Raw genomic sequence first — 25452 nt, forward strand, 5'->3', positions numbered from 1 at the left:
TACATGCCCTGACCGGAATCGAACCTGGGACCCTTCAGTCCGCAGGCCGACGCTCTGTCCACTGAGCCAAACCAGCCAGGGCAACACAATATGTGACTTTTTAAATCTGACTTCTTTCAGAGGTTCATCCATGTTGTAGCATTTGTCACTATTTTATTCCTTTTTTGGCTGAATAACCTTAGAGCCTCCTTTGATGAGTGTAAATATCTTTATTCTTATTTGATGTTAGTAATAGGAACTAGAATATTAGGATAATTTTATTCTAATAAAATTAGAAATTTGATGATTATAAAGTGGAAAGGAAGGTGTTTTAAAAATGACCTTTCAAAAAAAATTACCTTTCATACATCCTTTTAGAATTACTGGTGATGACATCTGAATTGAAGCCATTAGTTGAATTTGGATGCTGAAACTTAGTTGAATTTATGGGATAGCTGAGTCAACAAATTGCTTCACCAACCTCACTGAGTCAAATGCTTAGTTCACTTCTTATGTTCCAATTCAAATCACATACAGCCCTAAGAGATTAGACAGAATATTTATTCTCTTATTACACACTAGAGGCCCAGTGCATGAAATTCATGCACTCAGGATGGGAGGTGTCTCTCAGCCTGGCCTGCGCCCTCTCGCAGTCTGGGAGCCCTCGGGATATGTCCGACTGATGTCCTAAGCCATCTGTTGGACATCCTTAGCGCTGCCACGGAGGCGGGAGAGGCTCTCGCCACTGCTGCTCTGCTTGCCAGCCCTGAGCCTGGCTCAGAGCTTCTGGCTGAGCGGCACTCCCCCTGTGGGAGTGCACTGACCACGAGGGGGCAGCTCCTGCATTGAGCATCTGTCCCTTGGTGGTCAGAGTGCATCATAGCGACCGGTTGTTCTGCTGTTTGGTCAATTTGCATATTGGCCTTTTATTATATAGGATGGTTTCAGGAGAGACTGAAGTAACAAGGGTGAAGGAAGTAGGTAGTACTAAGAATATTTTCATACAAAGGAAATCATAAATTTTTAGGTCCTTTCCTGTTTTTAAAACAAAATGTGGAAGTGCTTCTAACATTTTTTTAAATATGTAGAGGTGGAATTTATTAACCATATGCTACTGTAAACACTCTCCAAATAGTCAGTGTTTTGATGCTACTGATTAGAAGCGTTATCATCCTGGAGTTATTTTCTGAATTCTGTGGATGTGAAATCCAGAATTGAATAATCCATGTTACCTTAAAAAGCACCTAAGCTTTAAAAATTACAAATAACCAACCTTCTAAAATCATTGGTGACTAAATAATCTGTCAATACTTGCTCACTCTTGTATAGAATATTTTTATATTGAGAAATGAACCATTAAATTCTATTGAAAATTCTTTTGAAGTATTTCCATCATCCTATGCAGAGACCGATTTCAGATGAACTTTTTCCTGTTTTGTTTTTTTTAACTTTTATTAGTATTTACATTATGTTGAATTTACTCCTGCGCCTTAAGTTTTTGTTTCTTCAGTTTCCTCTGGTTTATCGTTTTCTTCTGTACAACCTCTTCTTCTGGTTTAGGAAATCACCTGCTCTTTTTCATTAGGGATCCTCTCAGTGTGGCAGGGAGCTCATGTGTGTGGTAATCTTCCCATGAGCTCTGTAAGTTCTACCCCAAGTCTTGGGGGCTTAGTTCACCTGGATGTGCTCAATGACCAGAGAATCTACATCTAAACCCTTAAATTCAGCTTTATTCTCTGCATTTTTAAGAATGTACAGCAAAAATTTAGTCTTTTTGGCCCATTGTTTGGCCTGTGCACACCTACCAACCCCACCATTGTAACAACGGAATGGCACACATTGCTTCTGTAAAGTGACATCTTTCAGATACTTGGTGGCTTTTCCAATATGCATACTCTTTGATGGCTTGGGCAGTTTCACGAGTGCTTTTTGTTTTCTGAATTCTGTGGATGTGAAATATTTTTATTGATTTCGGAGAGGAAAGGTGAAAGAAAGAGAGATAGAAACATTAATGGTGAGAGAGAATCATTGATCAGCTGCCTCCTGCACGCCCCCCACTGGGGATCAAGCCCACAATCCAGGCATTTGCCCTGACTGGGAATCAGACCGTGACCTTCTGGTTCATAGGTGGATACTCAACCATTGAGACACACTGGCTAGGCTCACCAGAGTGCTTTTAAAGTGAACATGAAGATTTGAACCTTTTGATTCGCATGGTTTTGTGGAGTTTTCTGGATTAAGTGATTAGCAAACCATTTTCAGAGGTCACCTCTGGCCACTTTCAGGGACAGCACTCTCCCAACCACCCCCCCCCCTCAACATTCTTTATGTGTTTTTCATGCTCTGATTTAAAAAATACACTTAAAATGTGTTTTTAGCCCTGGTGGCTCAGTTGGTTGAGGGTGTCCCATACACCAAAAGTTCGCCGACTTCCAATTCCTGGTCAGGGCACATGCCTGGGTTGTGGGCTCCAACCTTGGTGTGGGGCAAGCAAGAGGCAGCTAATGGGTGTTTCTCTCTCTTCCCCCCCCCTCTTCCCTCCTCTCTCTCTAAAATTAATAAAAACATTTAAAGAATGTGTTTTTAAATCATTGATATTTGTATTATTGGAATGTATGTTTAACTGGAGAGCGTTAAAGTTGAAACTCTATAAGCCAGTGGTTCTCAACCTTCCTAATGCCACGACCCTTTAATACAGTTCCTCATGTTGTGGTGACCCCCAAACATAAAATTATTTTCTTTGCTACTTCGTAACTGTAATTTTGCTACTGTTATGAATCGTAATGTAAATATCTGATATGCAGGATGTATTTTCATTGTTACAAATTGGACATAATTAAAGCCTAGTGATTAATCACAAAAACAATATGTAATTATATATCTGTTTTCCGATGGTCTTAGGCGACCCCTGTGAAAGGGTTGTTCGACCGCCAAAGGGGTCACGACCCACAGGTTGAGAACCGCTGCTATAAGCTCATAACAGTTTTTCTATTCAGATGTTAGCTTAATGCTGCTTATATAAATAAGTAAATACACATACTGAGAATTTCTGTGCTAGGTCCTTGGAGCCTGAAGTTAGATGTATGTACTTGTAGTAGTCATATGAAATCGGATAGTTGATTCCTCCTTCTACACTATTCTTAGGAAATTTAAAAGGACAAAAGTCAGGTCTTAAGATTTTTTAGTGATAAAATGGGGTCTTATGATAAACTTAAAATGATTTGGTATACTATCAGACATCTAATGAAAACTTCATTTAAAAAATTTGAACAGTTTTCGCCGGCTGGTGTGACTCAATGGTTGAACGTCAACCTATGAACCAGGAGGTCAGGTTTCCATTCCCGGTTAGGGCACATGTCTGGGTTGTGGGCTCGAACCCCAGGGGAGGTGTCCAGGAGGCAGCTGATCAATGATCTCTCTCATTGATGTTTCTATCTCTCTCTCCCTCTCCCTTCCTCTCTGAAACCAATTATATATATAAAGATGTGAACAGTTCTCAGTGATTTTGTGGGGTTTTCTGGATGAAGTGATTAGCAAACCATTTTCAGAGGTCACTTCTGGCCACTTTCAGGGAAAGCATTCTCCCATCCTCCCATTCTGCCCCCCTCCCCCCATTTGCCCACCCCACATAGCACACAACCACTCTAACTCAACCCAGGCTGTTATCAATTGTGGTTTTCCTTCCACCAGGCTGAATTTTACAGCCAGTGCTTAATATTAACACTTATGCTATGAATTGGCCCTTTTCAAATGTGCAACTGGGTTCTGCCATTAAATCTAATAGTTCGTTTTGTAAATGGGTTGACTAAAAGCTACAAATGAAACATATTAGAAAAAGGAAGATAAGTGTAAAAATGTTCATTTGAAAATGTTTTCAGTGCTGATATTTGTAGTGAAAGTACTTTTTCCATACCCCAGTGTCCTAGAACGAAAACATCACCATGGCTACAGAAATTGGTTCTCCTCCTCGTTTTTTCCATATGCCAAGGTTCCAACATCAGGCACCTCGACAACTGTTTTATAAGCGACCTGATTTTGCACAGCAGCAAGCAATGCAGCAGCTTACCTTTGATGGAAAACGAATGAGAAAAGCAGTAAACCGAAAAACGATAGACTATAATCCGTCTGTAATTAAGTATTTGGAGGTAAGTCCAGATCATGTGCTTCATGTGACCAAACTTTGTTTTTTTACAAAGGAGAAAGATTTTTAAAATAATAAAATGGTAATAATTATAGTTGTATTGCTTAAAGTACTGGGATTTTAAGTGCAGCCAGTCACTAGTATTTAAAAAAAAAATAGCTACATTAATTATCTTCACAAAAATTATTAACGTTAGAAATAGGTTTTGTTCTAAAAGTTCACATCAAATCTCTGAAGAGGATACTCTAATCCCTAGGCCAGCATTGAAATACTTGATAAACCCACAGAATACATGCAATGTTAAAAGATTTCCAACTTAGGAATTAATATGTTGTAGGCACATAGGAGAAAAAGATTCATTCAGAGATAAAGACAGATTTAGTTTTTTCCATGGGTTTCATTTGGAAAACTAGACTAGGGGAGTTTAAGAGGAAGAGAGGAATTAAGAAAATTAAGGTCAAGATATGAGGAATTGTTTTTGTGCTGAGCATTTTGAAGGAATTGTGAATGTATCTCTACTCACTCTTCCACCCCCTGCTATTAAGGTGTGTATGGTCAATGAGAATGTCTTGGGGTTAAGAGAATCTTGGATGATTGGTTGGGGATAATGTGAGTAAGGAGAGGAAAAAATTCTAATCAATGTCAGTAGGATAAGATATCAACTATTATATGTTTTAGAACATGAAAAAATTTTAATCCTGTTTTCCTCCCATTTAATAATAGCTTAGATTTTGTTAGTTTCATATTGAGTACAATGAGCTCATATAGCAATTGATTAATTAATTAATCTCTTTTTAACAGAATAGAATATGGCAAAGAGACCAGAGAGATATGAGGGCAATTCAGCCTGACGCAGGTTATTATAATGATGTAAGTATAAGATATGCCATACTGCTTAATATAAAACTCTTTGCTTAGATATGTGAATCTGAAAACATGTGATCTCAAATTCAAATATGGACTTTTCTCATCTCAACTTAAATTTTTCTTTTAATCTGATGAAGGGTGAACTTTTGATTTGGGGCTTAAAGCAGTGTTCAGCAAAAGATTACACTGTCTCAAAATCTGTGTAATAGGAAAGTTAATTTTAAATTTGGCTGATTGTTGACTTTGAAAAGGAATTGGGGAAATCTGGTACTTGATTTTGTTGCTTGTCTGGTAATAATTGACATTTAACTTTTCTGTATCTCAGTTTTCCTCAATTAATAAAGATTAACTAGAGGCCCGGTGCACGAAATTAGCGCACGGGTAGGGTCCCTAGGCCTGGCCGGCAATCAGGGCTGATGGGGCCTTCCTTCCCCCAGCTGCCAGCTGCCGGCTGGGGCCTTCCTTTGTTCCATGCCGCCACCTGGTGGTCAGCTCACGTCATAGCAAGCAGCCGAACTCCCAGTTGGTCGAACTCCCGAGGGGACAATTTCCATATTAGGCTTTTATTATATAGGATTTAATCTATTATTACAGTGGTTCTCAACCTTCTGGCCCTTTAAATACAGTTCCTCATGTTGTGACCCAACCATAAAATTATTTTCGTTGCTACTTCATAACTGTAATGTTGCTACTGTTATGAATCGTAATGTAAATATCTGATATGCAGGATGGTCTTAGGCGACCCCTGTGAAAGGGTCGTTCGACCGCCAAAGGGGTCGCGACCCACAGGTTGAGAGCCGCTGTATTATTACAGTATTTTTGAAAGTCCTTTATATTCCTGAATTTGTCTTTAAATATTGAAATAGTAACTTTGCATGTCCTTGGCTTATGTCCTGTGCATCATCAGGAGCTCTTAAAACCCAATATGTATTTTTTTTTTATAGCTGGTCCCACCTATAGGGATGTTGAATAATCCTATGAATGCAGTAACAACAAAATTTGTTAGAACATCAACCAATAAAGTAAAGTGTCCAGTATTTGTTGTTAGGGTAAGTATTCTCTTGGATATTTTTGGCAAAATTGGTCCTTAGTTAGTCTGTAAATATATATAATAGGACAAAGAAAATTAAACACTGTTTTAAATGTGTACCTGGGATAAAAATCAGTGTATTGCTAGTCATTTTATTTTGGAATACCCAATTATCTACTATATCCACATTTAGTAAGGTATTACTTTTGGATTATTTTCTTCTTATTGCAATTTCCATAGAATTCTTTTTTGAGCTGGCCATGAATATATATTACAGTAGGTCTCAGACTTGGAGACCTTTTGAATAGGAATTGCTCTTGAATAGGAATGCTTTTGTTGTTTAGAATTTAGAAAGCAGCATCTCAAGGTGAATGAAAACGTTTAGGTGTTACTAGGAAGCAAAATACTTGAGAAGAGCTGAAGACAAATGGTAGACCTTAATTGTCAGTTCCGAAGATACATAGTAGGTATTCAATACATTTTTACTGAAATTTTTAAAGTGTAGTTTTAAAACAAATGGTACATTGACATGATTCAAAATATTGACATTTGAAGCATTTTGTATTAAAAAAAAAGTCTTCCCATTTCTGTCTCCCAAGCTAGTTAGTAGTCAAAGTTGAGCAAGTAAGAATTGGAAAAAAACACACACCAAAAACAAACAAACAAACAAACAAAAAACTAGGACAGAGAAAAGACAGTCATAGCAAATATGTGGCAAATGAGCAAAATCAATAAGTCCTCTGATATTAGGGAGGTGAGATATATGGAGACCTGAGAGGGACTGGAAGAGATGCTGGTTTGAGCTCCATAAAAATGTTACAGTCACTATAAGGCCTCCTTTTTGCTTCAGAGGCATATATCAGTAGATACATCTGTAAAGAAGACCTTATTTCAATGGTTTTTGTGTTAGTAGAGCCAACTAGTGTGTAGGATGATTTTGTTTGCAGCTATTTTAATATCCTGTTAGCATAATACTGAAAACCTTTTTGAAATGAATAGAATCTGAGCATACTCTATCCTGTATCTTGTAACATGGTAAATTTCTCATTTTGGGATCTATGGGATCCTAGGAGAAATTTGCACATAGAGGCATAGTCCAGATTACAAGGTATTAAGACATATAAACTGTGGGTCTTGTGTCTACAGTTGGGTTGCCTGTAGTATTTACTGGGTTGGGATCCATAGCAGATAACAGAAACTAGGAAAGTAGGAGGATTTTATTCATAATAATTCAAATCATAATCTGCAGGTAAGCAATGAAAAGCCAGATTGTCATATATGTCTTTTCTTTATAATTTACCGAATAGTCTTCATTTTATGTATCTCATCCTGCTATTCCTATAAGCAATTTGTATTTTTTAATTCTGTGTCACAGTTTTTATTTTGGAAAATAGGATTGTTATATTGACAGTTGTGTATTTGCATCTTCTAAGGAAAGTGAGTTGTGTAATCTATCATAGAAACTTGAAAATAAAAAAAAATACGTGTTTTTAAAGAATATATATTTATTTCTCATCTAATGGTATATTTTTATTGATTTAACAGAAAGAAGAAGGGGTTGGGGAAGGAGAGAGGAAGAGAGGGAGGAAGGAAGGGAGGGAGAAAGACAGAGAAAGAACATAAGAACATCAGTGTGAGAGAGGAACTTAGATCGGTTGCCTCTCACAAGCACCCCAACCGGGGATCGAATCTAAAACCTGGGTTTGTGCCATGACTGAAAAGCAAACACACTATCTTTTGGTGTACTGGATGATGCTCTGACCAACTGAGTCACAGCAGCCAGAGTTGCAAAAATATGTTTTTTGAGTTTATAAACATCACAGATTTTTTTACAGAAGGAAAATTGTAGCATTAAAATATTGGTGTAGTGTTTGTCATGAAATCTGCTGTACTACTTTTTTTTTGAGAGATCAGCATAAGACTTGTTACTGCATGGTACTGTGAATGAAGGAGAGCTTTAAAAAGCTTTTTTTTGTTTGTTTTGTTAGTACATTTATTTGCCAGTAAAGATTTGATAGCTTTGATGTCCTTAAATTGGTACCTATTGTTAATTTTTTTTTCTTCCATAAAACCATGGTAACTTTTCTGTCTGAATTGGTCTAGTAGTTGAAATCCTTCATTCAGGCTTTGAGTTTTTCTGGTGATTGACCATCTTATTTATGTCAGCCTGCCAATAGGAAAATGAAGTCTATGCACATTTTGTTTTGAAATGCTATTTAGAGTGCTTAGGCCTGTGTAGCTTAGCAAGGTGCTTGCTTATAATGTATTTAACTATTTTTAATTCAGTTAATGAGCTAAAGTGCTAGAGCTTTTCCTGCACTGTGTTAATAAAGTTTTTTTTTCTGACAAAATACTTGCTTATAAATCTGAGCTACACTTAAGTGAAAGTCGGTATCATCTACTTAATATTGATTATTACAAAATACATTTTGTAAATAAAGACTTTCTTAGTGTTTTAAAAATTAATTAAGGTTGAGGGTTTGTGGCCTCGTATAACCTGTCTTTTTTTCCGTCCCTAGTGGACTCCAGAGGGAAGACGGTTGGTCACTGGAGCTTCTAGTGGAGAGTTCACCTTGTGGAATGGACTCACTTTCAATTTTGAAACAATACTACAGGTAACAGTGATCATCAGATGGCAGCATCATTCTGTGGTACTGTAAAGAACTTGAGATATAGTAAATTTATTGGCATTTTAAACTTACACTTAGACAAATCGTTGTGAGTTAATAAATGCTCCTGTGAAGCCTTTCATCTTGTATGTAATGTTTACAAATGTTTTGTTTTCATAGGCTCACGATAGCCCAGTGAGGGCCATGACTTGGTCACATAATGACATGTGGATGTTGACAGCAGACCACGGAGGATATGTGAAATATTGGCAGTCGAACATGAACAACGTCAAGATGTTCCAGGCACATAAGGAGGCGATTAGAGAGGCCAGGTTTATACACAATATACCATTTTCTGTAGTCCCTATTGTCATGGTTAAATTATTCTCTAAGTGTATTCTGGATGCAGAGATGCATGGGCTCTGTCAGATTCTGGGAAATTCTCTGCACCCTATGAACACAATATTTTTCTTTGTTTTCACACATTCACCATTTTGCTGGCGCCTTTCTGAAGTAGTTTTGTCCTGGTATCTGCCTTTACAATATGTTAGAGATGTATTGTCTGCCACATTTTGCACTGGTTTTTTCTCTTCATTTATGGTTAATAATGTGTATACGTTACTTCTTTTTATTACTTACTGTGTAAGACAAGAATATTTCATTCCAAATAAAGAACTCAGTCTTTAATTATGCAACTGAATAAAATCTAAAGCCTACAGAAACACTTTCAGAGTTCACACAAAATACAAGAAAACAGGCTTAAGTGAAGACCTGGTTGGCTTGGTTATGCCATGACTTCAAAGGAAAGTACCATAGGTCTAGAACTCTCACAAGTAGCTCTGGATGTGGCAATCATTAATGGATTAATGAACGGGTTCTTCAAGCTTTGAAACTATGAGCAGGTCATTGGTAAGAAGACTCTAGGACTTTTCTTCCAGTTCACTGCTGGTACCGACAGAGCAAATGTGTAATAAGTGCAGTTTACAATATTTTCAGTGAGTTGTATGTATTTGTGCATATCGATGAGATATGTGCAGTAAAACTGGAAAAAGAAAGCTTCACAAACCAGCCTGAAGAGTTGCTGCATCCTCAGAATAAAGCTGAGCAGCATTCTCCGTAGCTGTGCCACCCGTGTGGCGAGAGGTTGACATCTTTATAGAAACATCATCCACTGCAGTCACTTTCTACTTTCAGAATCTGAACAAAACTTGGTGGATAAACATGCCTCTGCGATGACTTTGCTGTGGTGTCCTGCCCATACATTGAGTTTGCACAGTTGGTCACTTCTTAGTCATCGGATTAAAAAGTTCAAGGGAGTTCTTAGAGTTAAATTAGAAACTTGAGGATCTTCCACGACGGAGGGAAAAATGGCTCTCTCCTTTGCAGCAGATTCTTGGGCTTTACACACAAGTCTGAATGTCCCTATGCTAACTTTTTTGTCAAAAGGTGCAATATTCACAAGATAGCTTGCCAGAAAGGAGATGGGAAAGTTTTCCGTAGACTTTTTAAATAAATCGGAAACATCATATGTAGGAATGTTTAGCACCAGTCTTTAAAAATCCTGTCCAGCTTTTTTCAGTTTATCATTTCATGAAGTGTCTGAGGTGGAAGCTGATGCTAATTTTTTGAGCAGTGTTCTTTTGTGATTTAAAAGATTGTTTACAGGAATATTGCAAAAATGGAATTCAATTAGTTTCTACACTTAAATTAGCTCCATGTTTTCTGTTGGTACAACAGGAAATCCTGTATTGTGGGAAGTGTGAATAGCCGTAGTAGTAATACACTTGTAAAGTGCTCTGAATATTAATGATTGGAAATTAAGAAGCAACTACTGTATTAAATTCTTTTGATGATGCCATGGTTAGCTGACAACATTCTCTTTATGTTGCATCCTCACGGGTGGATACTTCCCTCTTCTATTTATAAGGCGGCACAGTGTTTTATTTTTCCCTTTCTGAGAAGCACAGATAACCTGTTAAATGCTGACTTCTTTCCCCTGCTGTGTGTCTTCATGTAACAGTTTCTCACCCACGGATAATAAATTTGCTACATGCTCTGATGACGGCACTGTTAGAATCTGGGACTTTCTTCGTTGCCATGAGGAAAGAATTCTCCGAGGTATGTGTACTAACAGTACTCATTGGAATATTTACATAGGAAGGCATTTGTGGTTAAATCACAATACCACAATACTAGCTTACATCTCCATTCAGTTTTCTCACATATACACTGTCGTAGGCTTTCTTTTTTTTTTTTTTTTAAATATATTTTATTGATGTCAGAGAGGAAGGGGGGAGAGGTGGAGAGAGAAACATCCATGATGAGAGAGAATCATGGATCGGCTGCCTCCTGCACGCCCCACACTGGGGATGGAGCCCGCAACCCCAGCATGTGTCCTGACCGGGAATCGAACCTTGACCTCCTGGTTCATAGGTCGACACTCAACCACTGAGCCACACCGGCTGGGCTGTCGTAGGGTCTTTAAAGAAACCTAAACCCTCTGGTTCAAAGTCACTTTGTAGATTTTTACTATTAATATCATCTTTGAATTCTTTGAGCTATAAATTAAACATAGGTGTTTCCTTTCTTCTATTCCTTTTCCCCAATTACTTGCTTATGTGTATGCATTTTTTAGGGCTGTATTCCTTTTCATGTCTGGTACCCTGGATACCTTTCTCCAACATACTGACACTATAATTTTATTTAGATAGCTCACATTCTCTTGGCAGTCTTTTTGCAATTAACTGATGTATCAATAGCTCTACTTCTTAGTGTTGATATTTCTGAAAGCTTGTTTTTTCATTATATCACATTTGTACTACATGACCCATTTGTTACTAAAATTTGGAGGGTCCTTGTTTACTTTTATTGATTTCATAGTTATAATAAACTAACATCTATTAATCACTCCATCTTAAAAAAGAAGTCTATATTTTCATTTGGATTAGCTTAGTTTTAGACTTCATAAAGTGGGGCTTTTGAAATACCAGCAACACATCAACACCATTTATGGAAGTTAAGTGGTGCTAGAGGTTAGGGAATTAACTTTGTGTTTTCTATATGCAATATAAACATTTAGACACAAACATTTACACTTTTAACGAAATCTCATTAGTTTATTACTAACTAGGAAGGTAGTTTTCTCAAGTCCTTAATTTGCACCTGCCCTGATATAACCAAGAGTACATTCTACTTCATGCTCTTGGTTTCATTATGCCATAAAAGTAACAGTTTCCATGGGTGTATAGGTGCCACAGGTATTGGGTGTCAAGTAATTATTACTCAGAGATTTTCCTTTCTGTTCAAAAGTCAGCAGGATTAGTTGTGTTGGTTGATTTGTAAGTGTTTTATAACTTCAGAGCTTTATTTGCAGCATATAGTGTCAATGCATTCTAGACAAGAAAATAAATGCCCTTGATATCTAACCCATATTTCAGTACAGTGTATTTAAAAAATCACATTTGCTTAAACATTCCTGGCCTTGCACATTTTATGTGGGTTCATCCGTCGTATTGTGTGCGATAGCTAGTGTAAGGATGGAGTACCATCACAGTGAAAGTGTGCACGCACTATGAAGGTCATCCTATTGTCCAGCCTCAGAGACTGGGTGCAATCTCTGAAGTCATCAGGTTTGAATTATTTTATGGGTGAGTACTATGACCTGGAAGGCTTAAGTGACATGTTCAGTGTAAAGTAAGTTCAGAGCCAGGACTAGAATCTTACCACTTCACTCCTAGTCTAATACTACACTAATGTTTCTTCTTTCTTCACTATTAGTAGAAGTCTTAGCTGTTAAACAGAAATTAGATAAACACCTTTTTCTAGGCTTTGGAAATTCTAAGAAATACAGAGGAAACAAAATAATTTTATTTAAAAGCAATTCTAAACTATCAAGAACAGTTAATTTTATAGTAGATTAAGACTGTAATACCTGAAGTCAGATATAAAGCTACTATGCATCTTGGATTAAAAAAACAAACAAGCCTGTTATGTAGTAACATTTTTCAAATCCAAGTTCTAATGAAGTGTTATTCAATTTTAGTAATGAAACTATTTCCAAATAGTGCTTAAGAACTTTTCCTCTGCAATTTCCTCTGTATGTGAGGTATTAAATAGCAGTTAAATATTTTCAGATTTGAGTCCAAGTGAATTTGGATATAGTTAAGTGGATACTAACCCATTCCTGTTCTTCCTATAGCTTAAAAAGACCCCACTATCATGTTTATATTGATTTGAGAGTTGAATTTCATTTTTTAAAAATGTGGGTGCTCTTTTTATTTTAAGTTTTACTGTGGAAATTGCAAAGAGGAATAAAAGTATAATAATATACCTTCATGTACTTATAGGATATATGTTCTAGGTAATTCATGTTTTTTGCTTAAAAAAATAATTTTAGAGAAAAGGAAGGCAGGGGAGAAAGAAAGACAGCAGACATCAATGTGAGAAAGAAACATCAATCAGTTGCCTTCCACACATGCCCCGACTGGGGATCAAACCCTCAACCTGGAATAGAACCTGCCTCCTTTTGATATACGGGATGATGCTCCAACCAACTGAGCCATACTGGCCAGGCCATGTTTTTTGCCTAAAAATTTTTTTTCACTTTATTTTTATGATATTTTTCTTAGTATCTCAGTATATGGAGTAAATATGACTGTTTAAAAACAATTTTTTTAAATTGATTTCATTGAGGAAGGAAGAGGGAGAGAGAGATAGAAACATTGATGAGAGAGAATCATTGATCAGCTGCCCCCTGCTCGCCCCCTACTGGGGATCGAGCCCACAATTCCAAGCATGTGCCCTTGACTGCAATTGAACCCGGGACCCTTCAGTCTGCAGTTCAATGCTCTCTCTACTGAGCCAAACCAGGTAGGGCTAAATATAACTTTTAAACCATGTTATTTATACCACCCAAGTTGTTTTAATATAATAGTAGATCTGGTGTGGTGGTTAAGTTATACTTCAACTGGAGGCCAGTGCATGAAATGTGTGCATGGGTAGGGCCCCTAGGCCTGGCTGGCGATCAGGGCCAATCAGAGCCTTCTGGCTGCCGGCTGGGGCCTCCCTTTCCTGGCTGCCAGCTGCTGGCCGGGGCCTTCCTTCATTCCGCGCCGTCCCCTGGTGGTCAGTGTACGTTATAGCGAGCGATTGAACTCCTGGTTTCCTGGTTGACAATATGCATAGTAGGGTTTTATATATATAGATTACCCATATTTCCTCATTTAAAAATTTTTTTCTGAATTTTAGAAATGTTTATAAAATAATAAAATTAATGTTCTTATAATTTCCCATCTTTCACTTGGGTTGGGGATCATGGAATGATAGAATTCCAAACAATAAGGATAGGATCTTGCAACTTCTAAAATGTCAGTTGCCCCAGGTGAAGGGGTCATAATCATGTATCCCACATTCACTGCAACATCGGGCAGGTACGCATATGCCCATAGCATGTCAGTGCTGTGCGTTAGACCGTCACGTGGGATTAAGTATTACTAAAATTCAAGAACATGTTAATTGAAGGAAGGTTTGCGATCATGTAGTCCAACTCTTTATTAAATACTTACCTTTTCCACATCATTCCTAAATGTCAGTGTTCTGCTCAAACATTTTTAGTGATAATAGTATTCACTGCCTTACATGATTCCCTTTTCCAATTTTACATTACTCTAATTTTCAGAGAGTTCTTTTCCTCTCTCAGAAATCTGTTTCCTTACAACTTATCCTGCCTCTGGAACATGAAGAATTAAGTCTGTACTCTCTTCTCCATGGCTCCTTGGAGTACCTAAAGACAGCTGGCACGTCTTTTAGTGTAATCTTCCAGCTGTGTGAGCATACAAGGGTCCCTATGCATGATAGAAGCCAGATACTGTACTATTGAGTGCAGAATTTACAGTTGCTTTTTGATGTCCTTCCTGAAATTGTTTGTAGGCTTCTTGGAAAAGGAAGAAGTTACATGAGAAAAAGTAATCAGTATTTTTAAGGTTATAATGAGCATAGATCTATTGTCAGGAGATTTGCTACTCAAAAGGTCTTGATGATTGGTTCATAGGTTGGAAAAACAGACAGACATTTAGTAAATTGAATATAGTGCAGCATTGAAAAGTACCATGTATATGTATATCCACCCATATGCAAGTCAGCATCACTTATGCACATTCTGTCCTTCATATAAATTGCAGCACTCAATTTATGGACTGGAATTAAAATAACATTTAAGCACCAGGAGTACATGAGCTTCTAAATCGGGTGGGGAACCTTTTTTCTTCCAAGAGGCATTTGGATATTTTTAACATCATTTGCAGGCTATACAAAATTATCCATTTAAAATCTAGCCTGCTGTATTTGGTCAAACATTTAATTAACTCACCCCTAATGCCTTGGCAGGGCCAAGCCGAATGATTTTGCATACGGCCCACAGGTCAGATGTTCCCCACCCCTGCTCTAGATTACTGATGCTAATGCATTTGACTCAAAGTTAAATAGACCTATTAAAATGGATTTGTTTAATTAACATACACTATACATACTACCGTAAGTACAAGTTTTTTGTTTTTTTTTTTAACTAGTTTTGACCCCTTTCGTGCTGCTTAAAGTTCAGTAGGGAAGGTAATATTTTCACAAATTTAAGATGGATAGTATGGGAGAAGAGTCATGCTAGTGATAGAAATGTAGTTTTTTCAGTGTAGTTAGATCACTTATGACCAGCTAACCTGTAAATGATAAGCGTTGAAAAAATGGAGTTGGTAAAAATACTGAAGTCAATTTTAGTAAAAAGCATAATACTCCTAAAAAGAATTCAGGCTGCAAGTCTCACACGCTTGAATTTTGTCTTTCCTTCCTGATTTTAACAACAATAGCTGACACATTACACTTATTATGAACCAGGCATAGTAATCTTCCTCATTTAATCTTCCTAATAACCCTGTGAAATAAGTACTTTTGTCCACATTTTGCAACTGAGTAACCTAGTTGGGGAAAAGTTAAGTAAACCTAGCCCAAGGTTGTATTTGAATCCAGGTTGTTGGGCTCCAGAGTTCACACTCTCAAACCACTATGTTAAACTGCCGTTTTGACCTTTTAAAAGTAACAACAGCAATAATGTTTTCCTGAGCTGTGATGACCGAATTGTAGAGTTATTTGAAGAGCAGAGGGGCATGGGAACAGGCAACTCATTTAGTTACTTAAGTTCATTTTACCGTTCTTTTTAAAAACTTTTCATAGAGGTTATAGATTTTCAGTGTATGATATATTTAACAACAAAAAATTTAACACAGGAATAGTTCAAACTATAAGATACATACTAGGTTATATAAATAGAACATGGACATAAGGAGTCTATTGAGACTTATTCAGAAAGTAAGATGTGTGTTCAGTTTTTAAATATAGCACTCATGGAGAAGAAGTGAACCCTTGAGTACACACAACTTAAGAAAAAGTATTATAAGTACTTTTAAAAAAAAAAATCACATATGAGCGTTTATTCTAATCCTGCTGGCAGCGTGGGAGAGCAGCAGGTCATTCACAAAATTCTGCTCTGCAGCCCATAAACCAGCTGCTTATATAGGGTAGGACAAGGATTACTTGGGGAAGTAGGGATTACAGGCCTGGGGAAGTAGGAGGCTGGGATGGGACTCCATTGTTTGGGCAACAAGGTTGTTAATCTTTGGCAGTTCTTGAATGGAATGGTTCCAAGGTTGACTCCCAGGTCCTGGGGGCCTACAACTCCTAGCCAGGTCAGAATGTCCTTTGGGCACTGCTATTTGTGCAGCCCGCTGGAGGGCACTTATGCATATCTGGTCCTCCCCAGAGGAGTCTCTCACTTACATCCCTTGGTGGCCGCCAGAATATGTAACTGGACAATCAATGGGACTGGGCTGCCTGTCACTACTTGAGCCAATTAAGCAGAGACAGGGTTGAATCGTATATGAGCGTTTATTCCAATCCTGCCGGCAGTATGGGAGAGCAGCAGGTCATCCACAAAAATCTCTTTTATTAGTACTTTTTAAAAAATATATATTTTTACTGATTTTAGAGAGGAAGGGAGAGGGAGAGAGAGAGAGACAGAAACATCAATGATTCCCTCTCATCATTGATGAAAGAATCATTGATTGGCTGCCTCCTGCATGCCCCTACTAGGTAGGGATCGAACCCAGCACCCCTCAGTCCGCAGGCCAACGCTCTATCCACTGAGCCAAGCCAGCTGGTGCTTATTAGTACTTTTGAGAAGTCCCTGTGCATTCCTTCCTGATTGCATTTGACTGTGTTTAATGAGATCAACCCCTCTGTGAAGATTTTTGTGGTTTAGCAGTGTGCTTCTGAACTGTGTGAAGACGTGTTTACAAAGTCTGAGGGTTTCAAGTCTCTGATATTTTTTATTGGAAATAATTTAACTTATTAAAGGAAAATTGATAAGCCATGTGGTTTATGATTTAAAGGACCGTAGTTACTTTTTTCACAAAATATTCCACAAAATCCTGTTCATTCTCCCCACAATGAAAACAGAAACACCCGTCTTGCTTTAAAATAGTCTGTAGCAGAATAATTCCTTTCAGTAACATAGTGTGTTTAATATTAAAAGCACTTCAGGCCCTAACCGGTTTGGCTCAGTGGATAGAGCGTCGGCCTGCGGACTCAAGGGTCCCAGGTTCGATTCCGGTCAAGGGCATGTACCTTGGTTGCAGGCACATCCCCAGTAGGGAGTGTGCAGGAGGCAGCTGATCAATGTTTCTCTCTCATCGATGTTTCTAACTCTCTATCCCTCTCCCTTCCTCTCTGTAAAAAATCAATGAAATATATTAAAAAAAACAAATCACTTCAGGCACATCTCATTTAATCATCCAACCAACCACGTGTACACATGTTACATAGGGACACCTGTTTTCTCTGTCTGGGTTTCCTTATTTTGAAGAAAATCGATTTAAGGGTCTTTTCCCTCTTCTCTCCTAAAAAGACTGGGTTATGGTAGGTTCTCCTCTGTAAATAATGAGTATATTATGAAAGGGAAAAAGACTTAATATTTACTTGTAAAGCATATTATTTAAAGAGATTAGTAAGGTCCTAAAATATTTATTTCACATGGTACAGTAACAGTTTTACAGGAATTGTTTTAGATTTTTATACTTGGCTTTCATTGTTCTATCTTTGCACGTGTTCTAAATATTGCACATAATATAACAAAAACTTGTTGGAAAGAGGTCTGTGGCTTTCTTGGGGTGGCAGAGCTGCATGTTGCTGCCGTCATATTCAGTTTCAGCTGTGTCGATGGCAGTTCCCAGACACTTGTATAGAAAGATTACAGTTTTTTGAGAGTGACAAATTACCATGATTAATAATGTAGGCAGCAATTTTCAGAAAGAACCTTTGCGTCTTTACATTTATTAAATATTCTGTAACTGTCTGCATGAGTTAATTTTGAATGATGAGACTTAAATTTCCATTTGCTGCTGATTTAGCTACCCTGTTATATTATAGAACTTCCCAGCTAATTAGATCTTTGATAATTTTTAAAGTTAAAAATGCAGAGCTTTGTAAAGAGGGGATAAAATTAGATAAATATATCTAATATATTTTTAGTAGGTAGGACCTTTATTAAAAGTATACGATTAAAAAATGGTATCATAAAAATATTTATCAGTGGTTAAGTACCACAATAGATACTGTTTTTCTTTTTTATTTATTTATATTTATTTATTTATTTTTAAAATTTATTGATTTTTTACAGAGAGGAAGGGAGAGGGATAGACAGAAACATCTATGAGAGAGAAACATCCATCAGCTGCCTCCTGCACACATCCTACTGGGGATGTGCCCACAACCAAGGTACATGCCCTTGACTGGAATCGAACCTGGGACTTTTCAGTCTGCAGGCCGATGCTCTATCCACTGAGCCAAACTGGTTAGGGCTCTTTTTTAAAAAAAGTATTTTTATTTATTTTAGAGAGAAAGGGAGAGGGAGAGAAATAGAAACATCAGTGATGAGAGGGACTCATTGATTGGCTGCCTCCTGCATGCCCCCTACTGGGGATCGAGCCCGAAACCTGGGCATGTGCCCTTGACCAGAATCAAACCTGGGACCCTTCAGTCCCCAAGCTAATGCTCTATCCACTGAGCCAACCCAGCTAGGGCAATGCTGTTTTTCTTTTAATTAGCTTTTGTCTTTCACTCACCTTTTTATGATACACTAGAAAACCGGTTTAAAGTTTGATTTAAATCAGATTTCAGGAATTTCTGAGAAGCATCTACAGTGCTCTGATCGCTTTAGTTATAAAGAGAACAGAATACACTGCTAAACCAGAAAATCTTTGCATTTATTAAAAATCACAGTCAGATGCATCCAGGAAGGAATACACAGGGACTTCTCAAAAGTAGTAATATTCTTTTTCTTAAATTGTGTGTACTTATGGGTTCCTTTCCTCTCCATGAGTCCTATATTCTTTTTTAGAAATAAGGTGATTGAGTTTTCCTGCATTAATCCTAGGGTTACTGCGCTAAATTTAGTGTGTAGGAATTAGTTTTCAGTGCTTCAGGAGTGTGTTTTTTACATCTGGGAAGAGTCAGCTGTTCATTTTCTGTAATGCCTATGTTAATGCAAAGCAGTAAATATCAAAGGGACTTTTAAAATTTTTTAATATTTATGAACTTTTATATACCTTACAATTAAAAATTATAATTGTAAAATTTCTTGACCTCAGGCAAAAAGGACCATGTTTTCACAGTTCCATTCCAGCTTAGACGTGTGCATCAAAGATAACTGAAAGGAAATTTGAATTCATTTATCCCAATAATTTTTGTGTGCTATGTGCCTGGCTAGGCACCTGGCCTGAGGTGTGGTGGAGAGCGAGCGTCAGTGATGCTTTTCTTCCTGAGCAGCCCAAGTGATGGCTAAAGATTTTTGATTTAAAAGCATCACTTTTAATGATATTTTAATTTCACATATATTCTAAAGTAAGCACCACAGTACATAAAAGAATATCTGTGATCAATGAGGTAGTTTTTATAGTTTTTTGACTTTAAAAATGGCAACTTTTTAATTTAACTTAATTTTTTTGTCAATTCAAACCAGAGGATATTTTTTCCATTAAGACAGGATGGGAGGGAGGGAGGGAGAGAGGGAAAGAGAGAGAGAAGGAGAGAGAGAACGAGAGAGACATTGATGTGAGAGAGAGATGTCACTTGGTTGCCTCTTAAACATGCCCAGACTGAGCCTGCAACCTGAACATGTGGTCTGACCAGGAATTGAACTGTGACCTCCAGGATCATAGGTTGACACTCCACCACTGAGTCATACCGGCTGGGCAAAATGGTAATTTTTTAAAATCAGATATTTTTGGAATATCTGCTCATGCCAATCTGAAGATACCTTTAAAACATAGAGGTCTTCTTGCATGGCCGGTGTGGCTCAATGGTTGAGCATTGACCTATGAACCCAGGAGGTCACAGTTCGATTCTTGGTCAGAGCACATGCCTGGGTTGCAGGCTTGATCCCCAGTGTGGGGCGTGCAGGAGGCAGCCTGTCAATGATGCTCTCTCATCATTGATATTTCTGTCCCTCTCTCCCTCTCCCTTCCTCTCTGAAATCAGTATAAATATATTTAAAAAATATATAGAGGTCTTCAGAACAAAATTTGTTTCCCAATAAACTGCAAGATAGGCTTCTTCTATTGTATCTTCACCTTAATAAATTTTGGATATTCTCCTTAATACTGAACAATACTTAATTCTTTTTATCATTTGGTAAAAAACTGAGTAAGTTTTAAAACCAAAAAAGTTAGGCTTGTAGCTAAGACGTACTATGAATACCTACAAATAAGTCCAGAGCACTTTTGTGTAGTGTCACATGAAAAGAGGATTCAAAATGTTTAGCCCATTAGATAAGACACATTATAGGCAAACAGTGTCTTCACATTGGCACTGCTAGTTCTGTAGAGCTTTCATATAGAAATAAATGTAATCATGTTTTTTTCATTGAAATCTTCATAGGTTCATGGTAGTTTTGAGTGTTTTTGAGAATCTTGAAGCCTTTTCCCCCCTAAAATATGAGAGAGAATCACCTATCAGCTGCCTCTTGCATACCCGCTAATAGGGATTGAGCCCACAAATTGGGCGTGTGCCCTGACTGGGAATTGAACCGTGACCTCCTGGTTCATTGGTTGATCCTCAACTATGGAAGCATGCTGGCCGGGCGAACCTTGAAAACCTTTAAGAAAGGATGTAGATTGTATAACTGTACATCTTGGTGCTTTTGTTGGAGCAGCAGTAGCATTGGAATACAGGCAGTCCTCGGATTACATCAGACTCCACACACGTCGTTTCGTGGTTATGTTGCCATCTCCCATTTATTTATGAAAATACTTCCATCATTTCAACGTATGTGCATATGTGCTTTATGTTTTTTATTATTTATTTACCACAAGTAAAGGTCAGGAATTGTTATCTTTCTTTCTTTTTTTTTTTGTTTTGTTATATTTCTTTTAAGTTTTTTTTACTGTTTCACTTCATTACTGCTGTGTATGTGCTCCATGTGAGTGACATAGGTGCTTATGTAGGTGGTTCCGACTTAGGCGATAATCGTGTTACGTCGCCGTAGGAACGGATCTCCGAGGTAACCTGAGGACCTACTGTGTTGTTGATTTGTACCAAACTAATGACCATTTCACATAGTGCTGGCCGTTTTGGCTCAGGGATAGAGTGTCGGCCCGTGGACTGAAGGGACCTGGTTTCGATTCCAGTCAAGGGCATGTACATTGGTTGCAGGCTCAGCCCTGGCCTTAGTCGGGCGGGTGCAGGAGGCAACCAGTCGATGTGTCTCTCTCACATAGATGTTTCTCTCTCTTTGTCTCTCCCCCTCTATTCTCCTATCTCTAAAAACATAAATAAATAAAATCAATAGAAAAAATATCCTGAGTGAGGATTAAAAAAAATACTATTTCACACAGAAAAATGTGTTTATATTAGATTTTAAACACCCTATCATTTAAATGTTATTTACTAAGTACAGTACATATTTTTGCATGGGAAAGACGTTCTTAAGTTACCCCAGTTTTCAAGATTGGTAGGGAACTTACTATGTAACCATTTTTACTGTGACTAAATTATGTGTAGATGTCAGAATGTATCATCATATAATTTAGGTGCTTAGGTTTGTGGTATATTCTCTTGGTTAAAGTGCCTGGATTGAGGTTTCATATTTTAAAACTAAATCTGTCTAGGCAGCAGCCCACTTACATAATCCCCACAAAATTCACTCTTATTATTATTTACTACAACCACCAGATTTTCATTTATGTCTTTATACTTCCACTCACCAGGACTTATGTAGAATCATACCCGTTTACTATGTCTTTTCAGAGTCAATGAGTGTGAGTGTGTTGGTAACGTCATTTTTTCTATGAAAAGGGTAAGGTACATTATGGTTTTTATTACCTTTAAATTTTTTAAAAAATATATTTTTATTTCAGAGAGGAAGGGGGAGAGAGTGATAGAAACATGTGATTAGAGAGAATCATTGATCGGCTGCCTCCTGCATTCCCCCTACTGGGGATTGAGCCTGCAACCCGGGTGTGTGCCCTGACTGGGAATCGAACTGTGACCTGGTTCATAGATCGATGCTCAGCCACTGAGCCACACCAGCTGGGCTGTTACCTTTAAATTTTAATGATAGAATATAGTGTAATTTCTGTTTATGATGTTAAGTGACAATGAAGAAGTTATTAATATTAATTGAACCTCTTCCCCAGCTGCTCCAAAATTCTAGGTACAGTCATAGTTTCTGTTTGGGGCAGCCTTTGTTTTTCCTCTGGGCTACTTTCAACATCACTCATCTGAGAGTGAGCTGCTCTGGCTGTGAATGCCACTGGGCAAGTCAGTCTGTCTCAGCTTGTGTTCCCTCCTCTGTAACATGGGGCTAATGACACCGATCTCACAGGTTGTTGTGAAGGTCCCAGAAATACACAGCAGGCTCTGCTCATGCTGCAGCATGAGTAAACATTTGTTGCTTAAGTCTGGAATCCTGTGCAAGGAAATAGCTGGAAAGCATGGCGGGTCTAGAGGAAGTATCATATTGAAGTTAATTTGATTTAAGAGGAGGTGGGTTGATCAGGAAAGGTGTTACAAAGGGCTTACTTAAGAGGAACTTGTTTGCTAGATCAGGAGTTGGGATGGGGTAGCATATGTAACTATCCTGTTTCTAATAGTGACTCTTAGGTAGTGATTATAATACAAAATTAATTGTATTATAAGCCACATTTAAACAAATAACATTATATTAAAATGGAACTATGACTTATTTTTAAAACTTTATAAAAGTCCTCATACTTCTTCACTTCCACTGTCATGTCAGAACCACAGTATTATCTTAGGGCAGTATTTCACTCACATCATTCCCCATGCACAGTTCCCAGAGTTCTGTTCTTTTCCTATGTTTGGGTGCTTGCTGCTTTGGTTTTTGAACAGATAATATATTTGAATCTTTCCTGAGAACCACTAGCTGGTCTTTTGTTTTATTGTATGTTTTGAGTTCTAGTTAGGTAAATTCATATATGATGTGTATAAGATATACTGAAGTATTCTTTTAATTTAGAGCGGAATATTCCTTTTGTTGTTAGTCCTCACCCGAGAATGTTTTTCCATTGATTTTCTATAGAGACTAGAGGCCCGGTGCACGAATTCATGCACGGGTGGGGTTAGGCTGTCCCGCCCCAATCGGGGCTGATCGGGCCGGGTTGGCTGGGGGGAGGGCCACAAGTGGTTGGCGGGCCAGGGGGAGGGGCCGTGGGTGGTTGGCCAGCCAGCCCGGCCCCCTGGTCAAACTCCCTGTCAAGGGGACAATTTGCATATTAGCCTTTTATTATATAGGATTGGAAGGGAGGGGGAGAGAGAGAAACATGGATGTGAGCATCAATTGGTTGCTACCCTCATGTGCCCTGTTGGGGCCAGGGATCAAGTCTGCACCCGAGGTACATTTCCTTGACTGGAATCAAACCTGTGACCCCTCAGTCCTTGGGCCAACACTTTATCCACTGAGTCAAACCAGCTGGGCCAGAATATTCTTTCCATTGCTACTTTCACTAGGTTTACAATATCTTGAAAAATATAATGACCAAAGAAATGATTCATGTTTGGGTTTGGATTGTTGATTTGGACATTTTTTAAAAAAAATATATTTTATTGATTTTTTACAGAGAGGAAGGGAGAGAGATAGAGTGTTAGAAACATCGATGAGAGAGAAACATCGACCAGCTGCCTCCTGCACATCTCCCACTGGGGATGTGCCCGCAACCCAGGTACATGCCCTTGACCGGAATCAAACCTGGGACCTTTCAATCCGCAGGCTGACTCTCTATCCACTGAGCCAAACCGGTTTCGGCGATTTGGACATTTTAAGAGACATTTTACAATAGACCAAAATTAAATACTTAATTGTTAGAGATCTATATAATAAAAGACTAAGTGACTGTTATGGCTGAATGACCAGAACGACCGGTCACTATGATGTGCACTGACCACCAGGGGGCAGATGCTCAATGCAAGGCTCACGGCTGGCGAGTGCAGCAGTGGTGGCAGGAGCCTCTCCTGCCTCCGCAGTAGCGCTAAGGAACAGCAAGCCAAGCGGTAAGGAGCAAGGGGTCCTGGACTGTGAGAGCGATGTTCGATTGCTGGCTTAGGCCCACTCCCCACTGTGAGAGGGCACAGGCCGGGCTGAGGGAACTCCCGCTCCCCTCCCCTCCAGTGCACGAATTTTGTGCACTGGGCTGCTAGTATTTATATAACTATAGCACTGTGGTCACATTGTAAGTCCTCATTTGTTCTATTTTTCTTAATTCTTTTCATTTTTTTCTTTATTATTTGATTGTCTCCTTTTATTGTTGCCTTTTCTGAAAATGAGTAGTGAAAGAACAGCCTTTCTTGAAGCACAGTTCAGGTTGAGAAGTCACATGACTTTGATTTTGTGTTCAGCGTGATGGCTGAAGATGAGAGTTAAAGACCAGGAACGGAACTCGGATATCACACTGCTCCTGCGGAGCACAGCCTGCAGTGTTGCCACAGAGACCTGGCTAACCAGCGTTCTCGCTCTGGGAAACACTGAGGACATACTTTAGTGATTTATGTGTGGGTGACTGGCAAAGAAATGTGTTAACTCTGCACATACACATACACAAATGTGTCCTTCCGATTCCACGAGACAAAGCCTATCAGTGCACACCTTTTCAGAAGTGTTCCCACTAGTTAAAGTGGATATACTTTGGTCTTTCTACACCTTGTCCTGTCACCAAGAAGATGACAGATGGTGAATAAAAACCAGGCTGACCACATATCAGTTAATGACCTACACGGGGGCATCATGCACACCTTGGCCTCCCGGCAGCACCACCCCTAACAACCAGGCTGCAGACCAAATGCAACACTAAGATGCATTTTTTGTCAGTCATGCAGGGCGTCAAGTATATTCTGAGTATCACATGGAAATGAGATTTGGAGAGAATTATAAGCTCTGGATCTACACGTTTCCACTGTGCTGCACGGAAGGCTGGGGTGTATGTGCAACAGTGCTGGGAGATGGAGGGTGGGAAGGTAAGGAAAGCAGTGGCTGGGATTAATGTGGAAGTTGTTTTCTCAAGAATTTTTTGCAGTTTACAAAGGTTATATTTATAAAAAGTTCAAACAACCAGAAGTAAAAAGTCAGTATCCTCACCTTTCAGTCTCACATCCATAGGTCATTACAATTCTGTTAATAGTTTGGTGTGTATATTTTCACAATTCTTCTGCATATACAAAAGGATTTCTAGAAAACTACACAAAATGGGATTTTACTACATATATTCTTCTGC

General features: G+C 38.4%; 1 protein-coding gene across 5 annotated transcripts in view; it reads left to right on the forward strand.

Annotated features, from left to right (window-relative positions):
- WDR33 (WD repeat domain 33) overlaps nt 1-25452 on the forward strand; it is a 111246-nt gene that overhangs the window by 44228 nt on the left and 41566 nt on the right. For 4 of the 5 annotated variants that reach the window (XM_005879465.2, XM_014550399.1, XM_005879467.2 and 1 more), the window contains exons 2-7: nt 3898-4124; nt 4922-4990; nt 5932-6036; nt 8537-8632; nt 8807-8958; nt 10647-10744. In XM_005879465.2, the coding sequence (XP_005879527.1) occupies nt 3921-4124; nt 4922-4990; nt 5932-6036; nt 8537-8632; nt 8807-8958; nt 10647-10744 (724 nt within the window). In that variant the 5' untranslated portion in view covers nt 3898-3920. Of the gene's footprint in view, nt 1-3897; nt 4125-4921; nt 4991-5931; nt 6037-8536; nt 8633-8806; nt 8959-10646; nt 10745-14324; nt 14381-25452 lie in introns of those variants that run through there. The other variant, XM_014550400.1, reaches the window with a different exon arrangement.

This window comes from Myotis brandtii, unplaced genomic scaffold, assembly GCF_000412655.1.
Source record: "Myotis brandtii unplaced genomic scaffold, ASM41265v1 scaffold600, whole genome shotgun sequence".
In the NCBI taxonomy this organism is placed as follows: Eukaryota; Metazoa; Chordata; class Mammalia; order Chiroptera; family Vespertilionidae; genus Myotis; species Myotis brandtii.